Consider the following 18,849-nt stretch of genomic DNA (forward strand, 5'->3'; position numbering starts at 1 on the left):
ACTGTATTATGTAAATATTACTGAAATTAAAAAAACTGAATAAATATAAATTTACACAATAAATAAATAGACTCAATGATGGGCTAAAAATCTGCACATTTCTGCACGCACAGATTCCGTGTGGGCCTATTGATATAGCAGTAATCCATGCTGTTTGCAAATATTTGAGAAATGCAGCACAATTGCCACCATCTTTGCTCATCACTAATCACTTGCTTATATCAGTGAGGTTTTTGTAAGCATAGCTTAATAACTAATCAGAGTGCACTCTTATGCCGATACCAAATTTTCATGGTGAATTAGGCCAAATTGCTGGGGCGACATGTTGAGCATACCAAACCAACTAGCCGGACAGACGCTCATCAACGACCCAGTGCAGCCTGACAATTGGATCGTCCATCGACTTGCTCTGTTTAACCTTAAAACATGAATGCTAGAGAGAAGGGACAGATATACCTGTACTCTGTGCCGCTTTGACCAGCCCCTGTCTCAGTATGTCCCGCACCCAGCTCTTGACCTCTGACCTCCCCTCACCGCCCACCACTGACAGCACCAGGCTGGGCTGCGGCAGCTTCCAGTGCTCCTTCATCAGGTCAAACACCCTGGCAGGATCTGTGGTGTTGGAGAGACGCAGGAACTGCCAACCAGAGAACAAAAATCACGTCACATGACAAAATACAGCCATTTCCCCAACTATGAGCAATTCTTAAATCCTAAGGGACGATTTTTATTAAAGCATTCTCAAAAAAAAAAAAGACAAAACTATGTTTAATATGGTTAATGATTCTGGTACTTTTTAAGTTTTTTTATAAAGCGGGTTTATAAAGCATTTTATAAAACATTAAGTAAATGTTAAGGTATGCTTATAATCAACTTGTGAAGTATGTTGACAACTATGACATTTTGCTCCATGTGCAACGTCTTGCCTTTAAATACTTTATGTAAAAAACACCCAAAGTTATGTCACAAACCCAAAGTTTCTAAGAATGTATACTTATTTTTAAGGTTTTATTCAGTAATAAGTATTATAAAGTAATAAGTATTTCATTAATCATAACAAGAAATTGGGTAAAAATGACCTGAAAATGACACTGAAAATGTGAATATTCCTTCAGTTATATGGACAACTTTCACATTAAAATGTTTATTAAAAGTTTGATAGTTGAAGTTCTAAAAATAATAATTATTTAATAATTTTATGGTTTAACTTATACTTTACATATTCCAAACAAACAAAAACAAAAAACAAATCATTTAAAAAATTTAAAAAGTGAAGTTAAAATATAAATGAAGCATAAATAAATAAAAAAGAATTATGTAATCTTAAATTTTGCATTATGAACACCAAATTTAATTTAGCTGTTTTCATTTTTTTATCTAACAGTTCCATTGTTTACCCATTGCCCAACATTCAAACATTCTATTTTAACATATGATTCAATATATTGTAAATAAATTCAATAAATCGTAAATAAAAATTTAATAAAACATTTTAAAACAAAATGTTTCCTGCATTGATGTGAACTCACGTAGCTGTGTCTCTTCCCAGCGCCGGCGAACTCCAGATCTCCGTAAGCGTCAGTGGGCTGTTCAGAGGTGTGCTGAGTGCTGAGCCACTGACTGACCACTGCTGTGCTGAAGTTATCGCCCAGAGCCACTGACGGGTGATTGTCTCGCGCTGCCCCGCACTGACACCGACCTCCATTACTACAAAACCACACACTGACTGACGATCTTATTTTTCTCTTCTGAATTTTTGCAGCTTTTGTTTGTTATTATTGTTCACTTGTCATCAGTAAATGCTCTTATTACTTACATTAGTCTGATATTCTCCTGTTTAATCAAAACTTGTATAACAACCGACAACATTTTACTGTTACATACATTTTTAATACAATAGCAACCATATTTCAATAAAAATATGAGCTACTTGATATACATCAATGCAGTTACGCAAACGCTCATTACATGTAAATACCAACGCAACCTCAAGGCAAATCGTACCTTTTTGATTTAGTGGCTAATTCGTATGAAGTCGTACGATCTAATTCGTGTAATTTTGTACAGGGGTGGCCAACCCTGTTGCTGGAGATCTACCTTCCTGCAGATTTCAGCTGCAACTGATATCAAACACACCTGCCTGTAATTCAGGTCCTAATTAATTGGTTCAGGTGTGTTTGATATGGGTAGCAACTGAAATGTGCAGGAAGGTGGCTCTTCAGGAACAGGGTTGGCCACTAGGGGTGTCAAAATTAATTGTTTCTTCGGTGCACCGCGATACAGACGCGGACAATTCGGTATCGATTCAGTAATAACCATAACCGGTTATTATGTAGTGACGTCATTTATCTCCTATGCTCTCTTTCGCGAGGGAGGTGAGCGCTGTTATTTACAACACTCAGCCAACTTAGGGCCGGCCCGTGGCATAGGCACCATAGGCAAATGCTTAGGGCGCTGTATATCCAGTGAGGCGCCAGAAATGAGCGCGCTTCAGTTGGTTTTGTTTTCGATTTTCCTGACACACTTTCAGTTACAGACGGCAATAACTCAAAAAACGCTTGCCCTAAAAAGATCTAAAGTGTGTTTCCTATAGAATGACAAAGCTGGTTATGTTTCACAGCTGTCTTTCTTTTTTTTCGCTCGACATTACGAGCACTGCTCCGTTTAAGCCCTCGCAGTCTGCGTTTACTTTAGCCGGCAGAGCTCGCGCTGAGAGGAGCTCTCTGTAAGGGACCATCGGAAAAGTGCTTATTTTTTTCATTTTTCTGCTCCGCTCAGCGCGAGCTCTCCCTGTTGCAAGGGCTTAAGTGTGTTTGTTTGTGTGTGTGCGTGTGTGTGTTTGTTTGTTTGATGCTGTTTATGTTTGTGAATGTGTTTGAATGAGAGACAGTGTGTTGCTGTGTGTCTGTGTGTTTATAGACAGCATGTTATAGCCTCCCCCCTAAAATATAGCACTATATATGGAAAGCATCGTCAATGCACCGTGATGCACCGAGATATCGAATTGAACCGAATCGATGGCATGATAATCGTAACCGAACCGAACCGTGAGACCAATATAGGTTCACACCTCTATTGGCCACCCCTGATTTAGTATGATTTGCTCATCACCCAATGACTGTTGGGTTAAGGGGCGGGGTTGGGTGCAGGGGCCGGGTTGGGTGCCACTTCCCTTTTTAAAACTGTACATTTTCGTATGACTAAACTCATACGAATTAGCCACTAAACTGACAAAACAAATACTTCCATTTTCTTGTGAGATCAGGCTTGTAAATACCCAATTACGTATATACTTATCTCCCACTCATAATCATAAACATATTAAACAAAATGAGGATTATTCTCATGATCAAAAAGCAGTCCTAAACAAGAAATACTGACAATCTTACCTTAAGGAGTCCTCCACAAATGTTGTGCACACTCTCTTCTTAAAGAAACTTGGAATCCAGCTCTAAAATCAACACAATTTACTATTAATTCACTATTAAACATGATACCAAGTGTAACACCGAGCAGCATAATAAAGTTAACATTAAGGAGTGCAATTTTAGCTAATGGCTTTTGCAAATAATGACTGCCATTCTTGCTCTGTTCACAAAACTAAAACAAAGAGCTTTAATCCTTCTCATGTAATTTATCATTTGCTCCTTTGTGTACACCCTATACACCAGGAAAGCAAGCCAGACCAGTTTAGCCTTCAGAATCACTTCATTCATCATTTATTCAGGGTGGGTTTTGTGTTAGTTTCATTGTTACAGTGTTTGGTCACAAACGTATGCGGTAAAAGTGGGGCAACAAAGATAGTGGGGCCATTCTTCATCAATGGAAACCTCAAGGCCACTGGATATTTGAAGTTGCTACATGATGATGGGTTTCCCTCTTTATGCACAGAAGCTGGTACATCCCTTGAGTTTTTCCAGCAAGATGGTGCACCACCACATTATGGGTGTCAGGTCCGAGCATTCCTAGATGAACAGTTTCCTAAAAAGGTAATTGGTCGCCTTGAGCCAGTTGAATGGCCCCCAAGGTCTCCCGATCCGACACCCTTAGACTTTTATCTTCGGGGTCATCTGAAGGTAATAGGGTATATGCCGAGCTAGTGCTGTTCCCATGCTGATACACTTCCGGTGACCTGTTATTGTGAACTTTTTTCCATTTTATACGGTTCCTTATACAGCATCGATGTTGTAATGTCATTACAATACATTCAGTTAAATAAACTTTAGCATTTATTTGGTTGCTCAAACGTAAAACGAGACAAAAAGCGGTTTACTCGCACGCGCCCGTCAGAATCGGCAGGCTAACGCAGAAGCTCCATTGATAACATTGGGGTAAAATAAATGCTCATATTATAAAGATATGGCGGGGGAAATGTAATTTAATGCAGTGCTTCTTGTACAATCTGAGACCCACTTTAAATCGGATATCACTCAGCTAGTGGAGATCGCTGATTTTAAAGAAAACAGACCTTAAACGCACCGGATTTTGCATTGGCATTCAATTCGCCGGAAGCGCTTAACCCAGGTTACTGGCAAATTAAAAGTCCTATTAGCATGCTTCAGCATATACCCCACTGTCTGTGGTGTGAAGATACAAGATGTGCAGCACCTGAAACTACGGATACTAGAATCCTGTGCTGGCATTTCTCCTGCGGTGTTGCTATCAGTGTGTGAAGAGTGGGAGAAGAGGGTTGCATTGACAATCCAACACAACGGGCAGCACATTCAACACATTTTGGTCAGAAACTTGTAAATAACTCATGACAGAATAAAGTTACGGTAAAACCAAGCACATCGTGTTTTTTCTTGTAAAATTCCCAATAAGTTTAATGTGTTAAATGACCCTCTTCCTATTGAAAAAACAAAAGTTGGATCCAAGATGGCCGACTTCAAAATGTCCCCCAGGTAAAAAAAAGAAAAAAAAAAGAGAGTGCACTAAAATGCACTTTATTTAAGTATACTTAGTACACTTTTCAGTACTGTACTAAAAGTGCTCTTTTTCCGCACACTAATTTTGTGCTTAATAAACTAAAAGGTAGCATTAAGTATATTTTAAGATAAACTTAATACCATCTAAGTGTACTCAACTGTGCTATTTTGAGACACCATGAAATTGAAGTAAAATGTGCTTTTAACATACTATATCTGTACTTTAAATATATATATATATATATATATATATATATATATATATATATATATATATATATATATATATATATATATATATATATATATTAGGGATGTAACGGTATCAGAATTTCACGGTACGGTAATACCTCGGTATGAATGTCACGGTACGATATTTATTGAATCATTTACAGGAAAAAAAAAAACTTTTGAAAATACTCCAAAAAAGTGCCAAAAGTGTCAATGACATACAAATTAGCCATCTATCTGTAAGCTTTGAAACAGGAACTTCAATTTTAATAACAAAAAATTATTAAACCATGTAAAAAAAATAAAGTTTCAATTTAGTATTGTTGAAAACTCATCACATTCAACATTTAATCACTCACTTAGATAGAGATGGGTTTAAAGGAAAATTATCATATAACTATAATCTGGTAAAAGCTGGTATCTCTGGGTATTTACAATGTCCCCTACAACAGAAAAAACCCCTCTCATTTGGGACTGAGGATTCTGGGACAGAGATATGACTTGGCCCATGTTGACAGCAGTGGGGTAACGTTGTGCATTGTCTTTCCCCCACTTGAGAGGACAAACCATGAGTGAGATAGAGATCTCTTTGCGGTACAAGTCAATGTCTGCATCAATCTGAACAGTGTGCTGTGTTTCTGCAGTCCCCATGACTGTTATTAGTCGTATTCCCCAACTTGCAGGCACGTGCACACATAGGGCTCAACCTGTGCAGTGTACATGCCCTTTTTAGTCTTGGATAGAAAATGCCCTTCCAAAACGATCAAAAGTGCCCCCGCGACGCGACACAACCTCAGTCCAGTCCAGCCCTTCAGTAGGCGCGCAATAACACCTCTCTTGAGTATGCGCGCTCAACCCCCCCTCGGCGCTTTACAATACGTGCGCCACAACACAGCTGATCAGAACGCGCGCGACAGCACCGCTATTCAGCACGCGCGCGGCGACAACACCCGCTTTAGGTTCGATCATTTCCATCTTTTTTTCATCTCCGCTACCAGCAGAACACTCCATTTCCGCATTACTGGATCTGTAGCGACAACAGACCGCAAAGGATTATGGCCACGCCGGGGCTGATGGGAAATGAAGTTTCAGCTACCTCCCGTTCGCTTCATTCGCCTGAGCAAATTTTCTCAGAAGACCTATAGTTTTACCGAGTCATGCGACTTCGGTAATATCGAAAAAATTTAATATTGCGGTATGACGGTATTTATAATACCGTTACATCCCTAATATATATATATATATATATATATATATTTAGTTACAACTAGAAATACACTTAAACCCTAATTTTAAACAATTAAATATATTTATGACTAATTTAAAGTATAATAGTAAAATATTAAACGAATATAAAAATTGTGAAAAAAAAAGTGTGCTTAATACTGTATTAAAAGTATTTTGGGAAAATGTACTTCTACTACAATACATTACTAATAGATTTTTAATAAAGTCAATTTAATGTAAACTTAAAATGACCACACTCAAAATCAATTTAAGTGTTAGTGATGATATTGCATTCACATTAAGTGTACTTTAGTGCAACTTTCGGGAAAATGTATTTCTACTACAATACATTACTAATATTTTTTTTATATATTAACTTATTTTAAACTTAAGATTAGTATGTAAACAGTGTACTAAAAATCAACTAATGTTTAAAGCATTTAAAGCACACTTTTGAAGAACACACTAATAAAACTCTTTTGGATGTTTTTTCTGTAGTGTACTTTATTGTAGTACACTAAAAATTTATTTAAGTATCACTGGTATCTAGTATACACTTTTGTCAAGTGTACTAAAGTCCTACTGAAGTATAAACATACTTTTAATTAGAATATTTATAGTGCAAAACCATCACACTTTTAACACAAAAAATACAAATGTACTAAAAATGCATTTGCGGGTATTTAAATGTATTTTAATTGCATTTATTTATTTTTCACCTGGGCCACCATGGTCACCACCCATCTTGAAAAGTTTGCCCCCTCACATTTACTAATGTGCCACAAACAGGACATTAATCACACCAAACATTCCCATTTTATTAAGGTGTATCAATACAAATGGCCCACCCTGTAGAAATAAATATTGCAAAAATAGCTTGAATGCATTTTCTTTTTTGTTACAAATGCCACAAAAATCACTCTGCACAACTAACTAAAATTTATTTTTGTAAAAACTGTAATCATTTTTTGTTATTAGGTATGGTTGTGTGGTGGCTGCCAGAGGTGGGAGTAAGTCACACATGTGCAAGTCACAAGCAAGTCTCAAGTCATAACCTTCAAGTCTCAAGCAAGTCAAGTCAATTTTTGTCAGACTCAAGTCAAATCAAGTCACTGCCTATTTCAAGTCACATCAAGTCAAGTTCTAGCTTGGTCTAGCAAGTCACTTTCAAGTCAATCCCGAATAGCAAATGAATCGTTCAAATGAATCTAATGAATCATTTAAAGCGGTTCGTCTTAATGAACCGAATGATCCAATCCAGCAAATTTAACTGATTATTTCAGACCAATCTGAGAACCGATGAGCTGTTAATACTGCACATGCATGACTTAGAACTTTCGGTTTTGTTTTGTTTTTAAATGCATAATATATAACAAACGGTTGTGTATTTAACAAAAACAAGTTTTTTTTCCGAGTCTTTTAACTCAAGTACAAGTCAGGTCTCGAGTCATGACAGTCAAGTCCAAGTCAAGTTGAGTCTTTTTTGGATATTTGTCAAGCAAGTCTCAAGTCCTAAATTTTGGAGAGCTCTCGCTCCTCCTCCTGTAAGCTGTTTTAATGCGTACACCAACCCCACCCCTAACCCTACCCCCAGTGACATCACTCGTAGAAGAAGTGCAAAAAAGGTGGAGCTCAAGCTCAAGCTCCCCCTCGCTGGAGCTCAGCTCGCCCAAATGGCTCTGCAGCGAGCACCACTTGAAATTTTGTGACTCAAGTCTGACTCGAATCAAGTCATGTGACTCGAGTCCCCCATCTCTAGTGGCTGCACTTTAAAATGAAATATAATCCTAATTGAAGTGATGAGAGATTTAGAAATTCTAACAGTAATCAGAGCTACTGTAAGGTCACACCTGCTTGGTACAAACGCTTACAATTGATTTAGTTGAAAATGTCCATAAGAGACCTAAAAGTAATCAAAAAGTAATCAGATGTAATCAGTTACTTTACTTCGATAAAGTAATTGAAAGGTACACTACTTATTACATTTTAAATAGGCTAATTTGTAATCTGTAATCTATTACATTTTCAAAGTAACCTCCGCAACACTAAACTAGCATACTAGCTCAACTGTAAAAAATGAAGAGTTCAGATGGAAATAAACCTCCAAGTGCCACAATTTCTTTAAAGTTAGCATAATTTAACTGAGGTAAAATTGTTGTTTTATTTGCTTTTAATGTTCATTATGAAACCGCATGTAAGAGTGACTTCAAAACAACATTAGCACTTTTTAATGAACAATGTTGTACTTGGATAGTCATTGGCCACTGATATGATTTAACATTTGGAATTTGTACTGAATTCTTTTCTGAAACGGGTGGCACAATTGCCTCACAGCAAGAAGGTCATTGGTTTGAGCCCCGGCTGGGCCAATTGGCATTTCTGTGTGGAGTTTGCATGTTCTCCCTGCGTTCGCGTAGGTTTCCTCCAGGTGCTCCGGTTTCCCCCACAGTCTAAACACATGCGCTATAGGTGAATTAAATGAATTAAACTGCCTGTGTTGGGTTGCAGCTAGAAGGGCATCCACTGCGTAAAACACATGCTGGATAAGTTGGCGGTTCATTCCGCTGTGGCGACCGCCAAATAAATAAGAGACTAAGCCAAAAAGAAAATGAATGAATGACTTTTCTGAAAGGATATGTTCAAACATTGAAATATTGAACAAAGTTCAAATGTGTGAATATAAAACCAACTTTACCCCAATCATTTAGTGATTAAAATTATTATAATTAGTGTAAAATCTCGGCCAACTGCATTTTTCTCAGTTTCCTGTTCTTTACGCAGGTCCAGTCATTCTTTAGCTACTTTTATGTCAAAGAATTTACAATTTATTCATTCATTTTCTTGTCGGCTTAGTCCCCTTATTAATCTGGGGTCGCCACAGCGGAATGAACCGCCAACTTATCCAGCAAGTTTTTACGCAGCGGATGCCCTTCCAGCCGCAACTGATCTCTGGGAAACATCCACACACACACTCATACACTATGGACAATTTAGCCTACCAAATTCACCTGTACCGCATGTCTTTGGAGTGTGGGGGAAACCGGAGCACCCGGAGGAAACCCACGCGAAGACAGGGAGAACATGCAAACTCCACACAGAAACGCCAACTGAGCCGAGATTCGAACCAGCGACCTTCTTGCTGTGAGCACTACCTACTGCGCCAATGCTGCGCCCGAATTTCAATTTATTTAAAGCTAAATAAAGTAATAAACAAATAAATCCAGAGACTAATGCTTATTTGAGAAGCAATTTTCAGGTGGCACTCTTCAAACGTTACCAGGCTGCACTGTATCATGAGCGCATGTAATAAAGCATGACCAGTAGCTAACAAAAACAGAAACAGAAAGCAGGACGTGATAAGCACATGTAGTCTTGTATTTAGTATGCTGTCTAGAGTCTGACTCCTCCCCGATGTCTTGCTGGTTGTCAACAATGAGGCTAAATGGAAACGAGGTTAAAGTTGAAGCGGCTGTTATCAGTTTTCTGTCAGACTTACTAGATCTGTTTTCGGCATCACGGCCACTTCGCCCTCTTCAATGTCCTTCTCGTTCATCATGAAGTTTCTACAATCCTGTTTGAGGTGAGATTGAGCTCACGGTGCTCTGCAACAGTGTTTCACTGCCACGGCAGACCTGAAGGAGGAAGTCCGGCCGCTGGAGACTTTCGGCGGTTCAGGTGTGAGTGATGAGCGGTGGGTGTGGCTCTCTGGCCCCATTCACACACCTACTATTAGGATGAGTTTCGTCGACCGCATCACTAGTGGACAAAGGAGTTACATTACCCACATAGAAATCTGATATAGCCCATGGCAAGATATCAATTTCGTATGTGTGAGCATAACATTTGTATTTTATGTAGTAATATATATATATATTTAATATTATGTTTTTATTTTCCAGAATAACCGACCACAGAATTATGGGATCAGAAAAATATCAATCTGTAAACATGTTTTGTACTTTAAATGAGGAAAATAAACATGTGTTATGGATGTGACCAAAAAAGTAGGCTAAGGGCTTACAGTATACATTCTTTGTAGAAATTCTGTAAATTAAAGTGCACAACCCAAAAGAAATAATGACAGTCAAAAGGATATATAGAATAAAATTATATATATATATATATATATATATATATATATATATATATATATATATATATATATATATATTTCTATTTATTTATTATTATTATTATTATTTTTTTTTTTTTGCATTTATGAGGAAAAAGTATTGCTATGGATGTGACATCTTTCCGTTATGGATGTGACCGATGTGAAATTGCCCCTTGTGCGACTTTGGTAAATCAAATATAATTGTTTGAATTTAAAAACATTGACAGATACATTATTGAGTATTTCTAAAGTGCTGTAAAAAACTTGCTTACACAAAAAATCTGGAATGAGTTTCCATATTTTGGTAAAAACATTTTTTTATGGCATGGTTGAAATTTGCATGGAAATTGTTCATACATAGAAGTCAGAATTATTAGCCCCCTGTATATTTTTTCCCCAATTTCTGTTTAACAGAGAGCAGATTTTTTCAACACATTTCTAATCATAATAGTTTTAATAAATCATTTCTAATAACTGATTTATTTTATATTTGCCATGATGACAGTAATTAATATTTGACTAGATATTTTTTAAGATGCTAGTATTCCGCTTAAAGTGACACTTAATTAGGTTCATTAGGTTAACTAGGCAGGTTAGGGTAATAAGGCAAGTTATTGTATAACGATGTTTGGTTCTGTAGACTATCATAAAAATATATCTTTAAGGGGCTAATAATTAAAAAATATTTTGTAATCAAAAAATGTCCTTGCTCTCCTAAACATTTGGAAAATATATAAAAAATAAACAAAGGGATTTAATAATTCTGACTTGTACTATACACTACACAAATACATAGAATTTGGGTAATTTTTAATTCAACATTACATTAAAACTATGGTTGGAAATGGCAGAAGTAAATCATCATATATTCTCATTTCACACCAAACTTTACATTTGACAAAGAACGTTTATTAAATATACACTGCCATTTTAGATGTTGCACTGCTGTTCATATTGCATTTCAAAATGACTACCGTTTTGCTTCCATACCAGGGATTTGTTCCTGTCTTTTATATTTTTTATAATGAAGTAAAGATTAATAGATTTAATAAAGTTTGAATAAAAGGCATTTAATGAAGTTTATTTTAAAATCAATCCGACCACAATATTTGTGTGTCTGGTTTATTGACCCGAGTAGACAAACCCTTCATATAACACAAAGCGAGCTGTATAAATGAATAAAAGCGCAACACATGTCATATAGAGGAACTTTATGGTTCAAAAGTGACTTTGTGATTGTATAGATGACACAAATAAATTAAACTTGCATACAAGTCAACTGGTTTGTAAAGGTTTTTTATGCATGAGTATACAGCATTTGATCCTCTGGTTTGTCCTCTGTTTGTGTGATTGTGCTTGAAGTTATGAAAGCTTGTTCAATCCAACCACTAAATGATAGTCCTTGGCTTTCAAATAAATAAGACCTGTTTTCTATAAATTGTTGTCTTAAAGTGATGAGCTCTTTGATTTTTCCTTTCCAAAGTTCCTCTTTCAAAGAGTACATTAAGTAAGTGGAGAAACCTGAGTGAAGACTTGTTTTGGTTTTAGTTTTGGAGAGCAGGGGTCATCAATCTCGGTCCTGGAGGGGCGGTGTCCCTGCAGGGTTTAGCTCTAACTTGCCTCAACACACCTGCCTGGATGTTTCAAGTCTACCAAGTAAGACCTTGATCAGCTGGTTCAGGTGTGTTTGATTAGGGTTGGAGCTAAAATCTGCAGGACACCTGCCCTCCAGGAACAAGTTTGGTGACCACTGCTCTAGAGAAATCTGAGAGACAAACTTGAACTCCACTTACTGTATTATCCTTTCTGTCAGAAGTTATGGTTTCAGAGCATATTTACCAAAATGACAAAAACAAGAAGCAATAAAAATGAAAAACACAAATGAAGACAAAAACAACTCGTTAAAAATGCCATCACAAAAGTGCAAATGATATATAATAACCAAAAAATGGAGTAAAAAAAGACCCAAACATCCAAAATTGCAGAACATTGTTACCGCAGACAGTTAACGTACATTAATCTTATATAATCTCTGTGTGTGTGTATATATATGAAGAGTTCAGATGCAAAAGCCACTATTTTAAACGCCACTTCCGCCAAAAATGAGATAATGACATTGAGCGAATGCTTTAGGCACTTAGTTTATGTTCAACAAATATTTTTGTTTGAAATCATCTAAATTGCAGCATCAGCACATTCAGAAATAAGTTTGTCAGCAAAAGCCGCTGAACGCCACTTGCCTTTGACAGCAAAAGCCACTATATCCCGAGAACCAATCAGAAGGCGCAAATCGAATCATAGTTTTCATGGTAGCAGCGTGCTGATATGCCGGCTTTATGAGCCTGATTTACTATAGCTACATTAAACAGCAATTCCATTTTACGAAAGACGAAGTTAGGATGCTGTTCTTTTATCCCGCATGGATGCTATGAGGATAAACAGACGAAATACAGACCAAGATCTTGAGTATAGTGAGGATGAATAAATGACAGCTTCTGAAATACATCCTCTTTTTTTCTGCACAGTCGGCCTACAGTGTTTTATTTGCTAATGCAAGCTGTTTTAAAAGATAAATATAATGTATAAAACTAAACATTATTTATATTACGTTTTTTTAATGGACAATGCACAGATGTTAATGTTTCACCATGCTTTTACACTACATTATTTGACCTTAACAAGCTTGTTTAAATTGTTCTACTTACATTAAATCCTAATCCCAAATATCAGAAATGACAACACATTGTTAAGATTTAATTAAATTAAAATTGAATGTCATTGATTAATGCACTTGACAGATTTCATTCATTCATTTTTACTTCTGCTTTGTCCCTGGTTGATCAGGGGTTACCACAGTGGAATGAACCGCCACTTACTTGACAGATTTATATATTTTTAATTTCAGGCTGTTTCTGTAATGTGTTTTAAGTTCAGTAAAATAATCTCTAATTGCATATTAGGTGATTTTCAACTAATTACACTGTTTTGTCCCAATAGATGGATTTAGAGGTTTTTGCATAAAAAGCAGACGTGGATTTAGCTGGTTTTGATGCAAAAGCAAATTTACCTTGTTAAAAAACGAAGAACTGTCTGAAGTGACATTTTTGAAAAAAAAAAAAAAACTTTATTTACTAGCTAATAACCTTATCATTATGTATAAAATGAAACTTCTGAACCTAATCAGGGGAGCCTGATAGAAAATGATGGATTTAGAGGGGTTTGCATCTGAACTCCTCATATATAGCCATAGGTTATTTAAAATGTAAACAAAGTTTTTGTTGTAGTGGTTTATCAAAGAAGACATGTCACATTATGACATCTCTATAAACATTTGACACATATTTACTGTAACATTACGTAGCAAAAAATGCATAAATCAATAAATGTGAACCCTTCAGAGGTTGTTTTTCAACATGTACACTGTTTTATGCACTGTTCTTACAATAAACTGTTTAATACACTGTAAAACCCAAAAAGTCAAGGTAACTCAAATCATTTGAGGAAACCGATCGCAACAAACCATTCAAGTTCAAAAACTAATCCTAATAGTACTGTGAACTTCATCTATTTGAGTAAACAAAGCAATTTGAGCACAGTAAAACCCGATAAATGAAGAGAACTCAAACCAACTGAGTACTGTAAAACCCAATAAGTTCAGGCAACTCATACCGTTTAAGGCAGGGGTCACCAATCTCGCTTCTGGAGGGGCGGTGTCTCTGCAGGGTTTAGGTCCAACTTGCCTTAACACACCTGCCTGGTTGTTTCAAGTATACCTAGTGAGACCTTGATTAGCCTGGTCAGGTGTGTTTGATTAGGGTTGGAGCAAAAATCTGCAGGATACCGGCCCTCCAGGAACAAGTTTGGTGACCACTGGTTTAAGGAAACCGATTGCTGCAAACCATTTGAGTTAAAGAAAACTAATCTATATGAGTACTGGGAACTTACTTCATTTAATGAACTCATTACCTTCAACACTGAGTTCAAAACTCTTTTCAAAGGAGCAGAATTAACTTTCAATAAATTTTAAGCTAACTACACTCATTTCATTTGATAAGTTGGGTTTTACAGTGCACAAAATAAACAGTTGTGGAATCATATTTATTTTGTTCATCAAATGTGTGCGATCCCTTCGAGTGGAATATTGCAGAAAAAATAGACCCGGCGCCGAAAACCATCCCTTCAGTGCTGCTCACATGACCCCTGCTCGCAATGTGAAGGCAGTCATTTTCTTAATGTTTATAAACAAAACTTATGAGCCTGCTGTTGTCAGATTCCATTGGTTATTTTAAATATGAAATGTAATATAGTAAGCTTGGCAAACACTTTTGGAGAATTTGATGTTTCCCCATTCAAAGACATAAGAGCTGCACATACTCGGGGGGTGTTTTAACGATGGCCGCCGATTGAAATGACTTCACATCCAGAGCACAATATATCATGGGCAAAATTACCCATAGGAGTAGGCAAGAATCTGCCATTTTATATATCTAAAATATGCTATCCTTCAGAAATGAAATTGCCCATCAGAGATTACCAAAGGTCAGAATCCAATCATTATCCCCAACCACGTAAAAGTTTGATTAATAAATGAGATATACTGAATTAAATGTATGAATTTGGTTCAGGAAGGTTACTCTGTATTACGCAAAACCACTGAACAAAAGCTGAATCTCACACCGAGTAAACCTGTAGGAGCAGGATGAAGCATGAAAAGGCCAGGATGACCAGTTTAAAGATGGAAAGCAGAACATGGGAAGAGTTTTTGGCATCATCCCTCCTTTCACTGGCTCTCTGCGGCTTCTTGTTTAGAGTATCCATCAATGAGGACAGAAGACCAACACAGGAAACGGCTCTTTCTCATTTCTCAATGCTGGCTGAAGTGACGGCTGATGACAAAAAGATGAATCACAGCATGTTCAGAAATTCATAATCACAAATATATTGATTATATTTGTCCAGTAAAACTGTGCTTATAAACTATTTGTGTTTCCTTTACAAATATTATTGAGAATATGACATATCTCATTCTAAAACATATCACTTACAAAAGTGAACACGTATTTTAATATCATATATAAATCATATAAATAAATAAATAAATAATTAGCCTATCTATTAAGAAATGAATTTGAATAATTATTATGTATTAGAAATAAAAAACATACTTTAATAATAGTATTAATGATGATGATGATGATTATTATTAAGTAGAATACTGTTTATTTATTTATTTTTTAAAACTCTACTTTTACAATTTGACATTTGCAAACCACAGCAGAAAGTTCTAACCAGCAGGCCCATGACATATACAGTACAGATACTTAATAAATAACCTACTATAAAATAAAAGTATTAACTTATGCTATGTTTTTTGTTTTCACAAGCTTTGGAGACGTAAAATAAATTCTGCTTTTAAATAGTAGGTCACCTCTAAATTTCATCATGAGACACGGCTGTGTTCAAAATGACATCAATGTTTTCAAAGTGCACTGCAAAGGGAGCGCAATTGTAAACATGAAGATCGCTAAAACTGAACTGTAAAAATTGTTAGACAAGCAGTGCTCAAGTGCTCAACTTTGCGATGTAGTTTGCGGATGTTCGTTGGAGCGACGGATTTGAGAAACGGCAAATCAACAAGCTATGTTTGTAACGACGGAACTTGCGACCTTAGTTGGCTAGCGATTTTGGGAAATGGACCCCTGATTGCTTTGGTCTGAACCTGTTAAAAGTACCAAAATGCAGCCATGTGACAAAATCCACATCACTCATTGGCCAGATGTTTTGAACGTATTCCCAAAACTACTTTTCACTTGGTCAGAATTCACATGCGGAAAAATGCCAATGGACCTCCCGCAAGGAAACAAACAGGCAGACACAAAATATCGATTTTGATTATGGAGCTACGATTGTGCTGGCTGATTGCATCCCTGCTCATAGTATACTATATAGTTTGTATGCATCACTTTAGACCAGGTGTGTCCAAACTCGGTCCTGGAGAACCGGTGTCCTGCAGATTTTAACTCCAACTTGCCTCAACACACCTGCAAGGATGTTTCTAGTAAGCCTAGTAAGAGCTTGATTAGCTAGCCCAGGTGTGTCTCATTGGAGTTGGAACTAAACTTTGTAGGACACCGGCCCTCCAGGAACGAGCTTGGACATGTCTGCTTTAGACAAACTATACATTTTGAGAATGAAACGTGGCTGTGAATGGAAAACAATGTTTTAATGCATTGCAAATGGCGAAGGTGCATAGCAAATCACTTCAGAAGGTGTGAATTAATTTAAGTAAACTGTGACATGGTCATCTTCCGTAAATTATACCATTGATCCATCAGGTAATGTTTTTCCTTTTCTCTCTCTCTCTCTGTTTAAAATAGTTTGTAAAGCACTGTTAAACAATTTTTTCCTTCACACTCCATATTGCACAGCACATCGGCCTACGGCAGCTGGATTAGTCCAAAAAGGCGCAGTGCTTTTTGCGGTTGGGTCTGTTTTATTTCGGATCATATTCTCACCACAAACTAATCACTCCAGGGTCTGATTAAAAGCATACCATGACCACCTCTTCAAGGTCCGCTTTTGCTGTGCACTCGAGTGCGATTGCTCCATTCACACCTGTCCAAATGAACCGCATGAAATACATGAAATACAACTCCCAGAACTCTTAGCACTCACACACCAGTTCCTGATTCCTCCTAATTACAAACACACACAGCTGGAAGCTCATGATGGACTGATAACCAGGACTATAAATACACCTCACTCAGAGCTGAGTCTTGTTAACTGTGAGCATTTCTAGCAGTTTCCTTGTCTTGCCTTTCATGTTTTTGGATCCCTGTTGACCATTCGCCTGTTATACTAACCATTCTCTGGATTTCCTGCATGATTCAATCTGTCCCTCTGTGTTAACCTTGCCTGTACGACCATTATGTTCAAAAAACTGCACGTAGATCCTCACCTATGTTGCCGACCCTACTCATTACACTTGTAGACCATATGACTATTAAACAAAAATAAATAATACAGATATTAAATATCAGAAATATTCATATTAACTCGGGGAAGCCTAAATTAAATATTTCATTTGACTTATTTTTTGACTTATTTTATTTTACACATAAAATTGTTTACATTTATTTAGTGAGCAAATGAGAAACAGTCTCATTTACTCTGTATATATGCAGTAGGTGTGTGTGTGTGTGTGTGTGTGTGTGTGTGGTTGTGTGTGTGTGTGTGTGTGTGTGTGTGTGTGTGTGTGTGTGTGTGTGTGTGTGTGTGTGTGTGTGTGTGTGTCAGTGTATGTTGTGACAGAAGTATCAGTATTTACCTTTGCGAGTAGGATGTGCTTTAGTGGTCTTCACCATGCTGCTCTGAGAAAGAGTCTCCATAATCCACTGTAGAGAAGAGGTACAGAACTCCATCTGCAAATACAATATCAATCAAATCAACAACAGTCTACATACACCGTGATACACCTATACCACATTACTAGCTACAATACACCTTTCGATGTTTATTTTGATGTTAGATTTTTCTGGGTCGACCACATTTTTGGCTTTTAGAACTGCCTTAATTCTTTGTGGCATTGAGCAAGTAATTGCTGGAAATATTTCTTAGAGATTTTGGATTTGTATTTGCATCACAACATCACACGGTTGCTGCAGATTTGTCCATGATGTGAATCTCCTGCTTCAGCACATCACAAAGATACTCTGTTGTGCCCCGTTTCCACTAAGTGGTGCAATACGGTATGGTTGGGTACGCTTTTATGGACGTTTCTACTGTCAACCAAACCAAATCGTACCACTTTTTTGGCACCAATTCCAAAGGGTACCAATCACAAGAAGGGAACCGCCATGTTTTAAATACACAGCCATGAGATTACACCGTAAAACTATATGCATATAATAATGAACCATGGATGACCGGAGCTCAAACAAACTTGATGTTCAGACACAAAGTCATGAAGAACAAAATCTGCCATGTCCTGTTGTTGTTTTAAGAGGGCGTCTAAAAGTGCGAGCGGTTTTCGCTTTCTTTCAGGAGCTCGCAATCGCGTAAATATTTGATATTACGAATTTCTCGAGCTGATGATAATAACGTGCGCGTGATTATTGAAGTGTCTTCGTCATCTGATCTTTCCGGAAAGAAAAGGACAAACGCGAACAAACAAAGGAAAAGCCACAAGAAAAAAGAGAAAACACAGGGGCAAATTGTTTCTGCAACCTGCATCACAAACAAACTGCCCATGCTTATCATCATCTTTTAGACTACTATGAACTCGGAATGACAGAATTACTCTCTAACAAGTGGCTACATGTGCTGGTGAAGATTACAGACACAGATGAG

The 18,849-nt window shown here is 37.0% G+C and overlaps 3 protein-coding genes across 5 annotated transcripts in view; all 3 read right to left on the reverse strand.

Annotated features, from left to right (window-relative positions):
* The window catches only part of trpm4b.1 (transient receptor potential cation channel, subfamily M, member 4b, tandem duplicate 1), a 42,190-nt gene extending 32,156 nt beyond the window's left edge, over positions 1 to 10,034 (reverse strand). For both annotated transcript variants that reach the window (XM_009306415.4, XM_009306414.4), the window contains exons 1-4: positions 9,883 to 10,034; positions 3,390 to 3,451; positions 1,530 to 1,707; positions 457 to 637 (exon numbers count right to left, since the gene is read on the reverse strand). In XM_009306415.4, the coding sequence (XP_009304690.1) occupies positions 457 to 637; positions 1,530 to 1,707; positions 3,390 to 3,451; positions 9,883 to 9,942 (481 nt within the window). In that variant the 5' untranslated portion in view covers positions 9,943 to 10,034. The remainder of the gene's footprint in view (positions 1 to 456; positions 638 to 1,529; positions 1,708 to 3,389; positions 3,452 to 9,882) is intronic.
* fra10ac1 (FRA10A associated CGG repeat 1) overlaps positions 1 to 18,849 on the reverse strand; it is an 855,621-nt gene that overhangs the window by 92,595 nt on the left and 744,177 nt on the right. The window lies entirely within an intron of this gene.
* Positions 11,781 to 18,849, reverse strand: part of trpm4b.2 (transient receptor potential cation channel, subfamily M, member 4b, transient receptor potential cation channel, subfamily M, member 4b, tandem duplicate 2) — a 47,798-nt gene continuing 40,729 nt past the window's right edge. Inside the window, exons 27-29 of one of the 2 annotated variants that reach the window (XR_012387707.1) lie at positions 17,828 to 17,921; positions 12,249 to 15,386; positions 11,781 to 12,096 (exon numbers count right to left, since the gene is read on the reverse strand). Coding sequence is in view for 1 of the 2 variants with exons in the window: in NM_001282153.1 (NP_001269082.1) it covers positions 15,358 to 15,386; positions 17,828 to 17,921 (123 nt within the window). In the remaining variant the exon portion in view is untranslated. Of the gene's footprint in view, positions 12,097 to 12,248; positions 15,387 to 17,827; positions 17,922 to 18,849 lie in introns of those variants that run through there. The other variant, NM_001282153.1, reaches the window with a different exon arrangement.

The sequence above is a fragment of the Danio rerio genome, chromosome 12, assembly GCF_049306965.1.
Source record: "Danio rerio strain Tuebingen ecotype United States chromosome 12, GRCz12tu, whole genome shotgun sequence".
In the NCBI taxonomy this organism is placed as follows: Eukaryota; Metazoa; Chordata; class Actinopteri; order Cypriniformes; family Danionidae; genus Danio; species Danio rerio.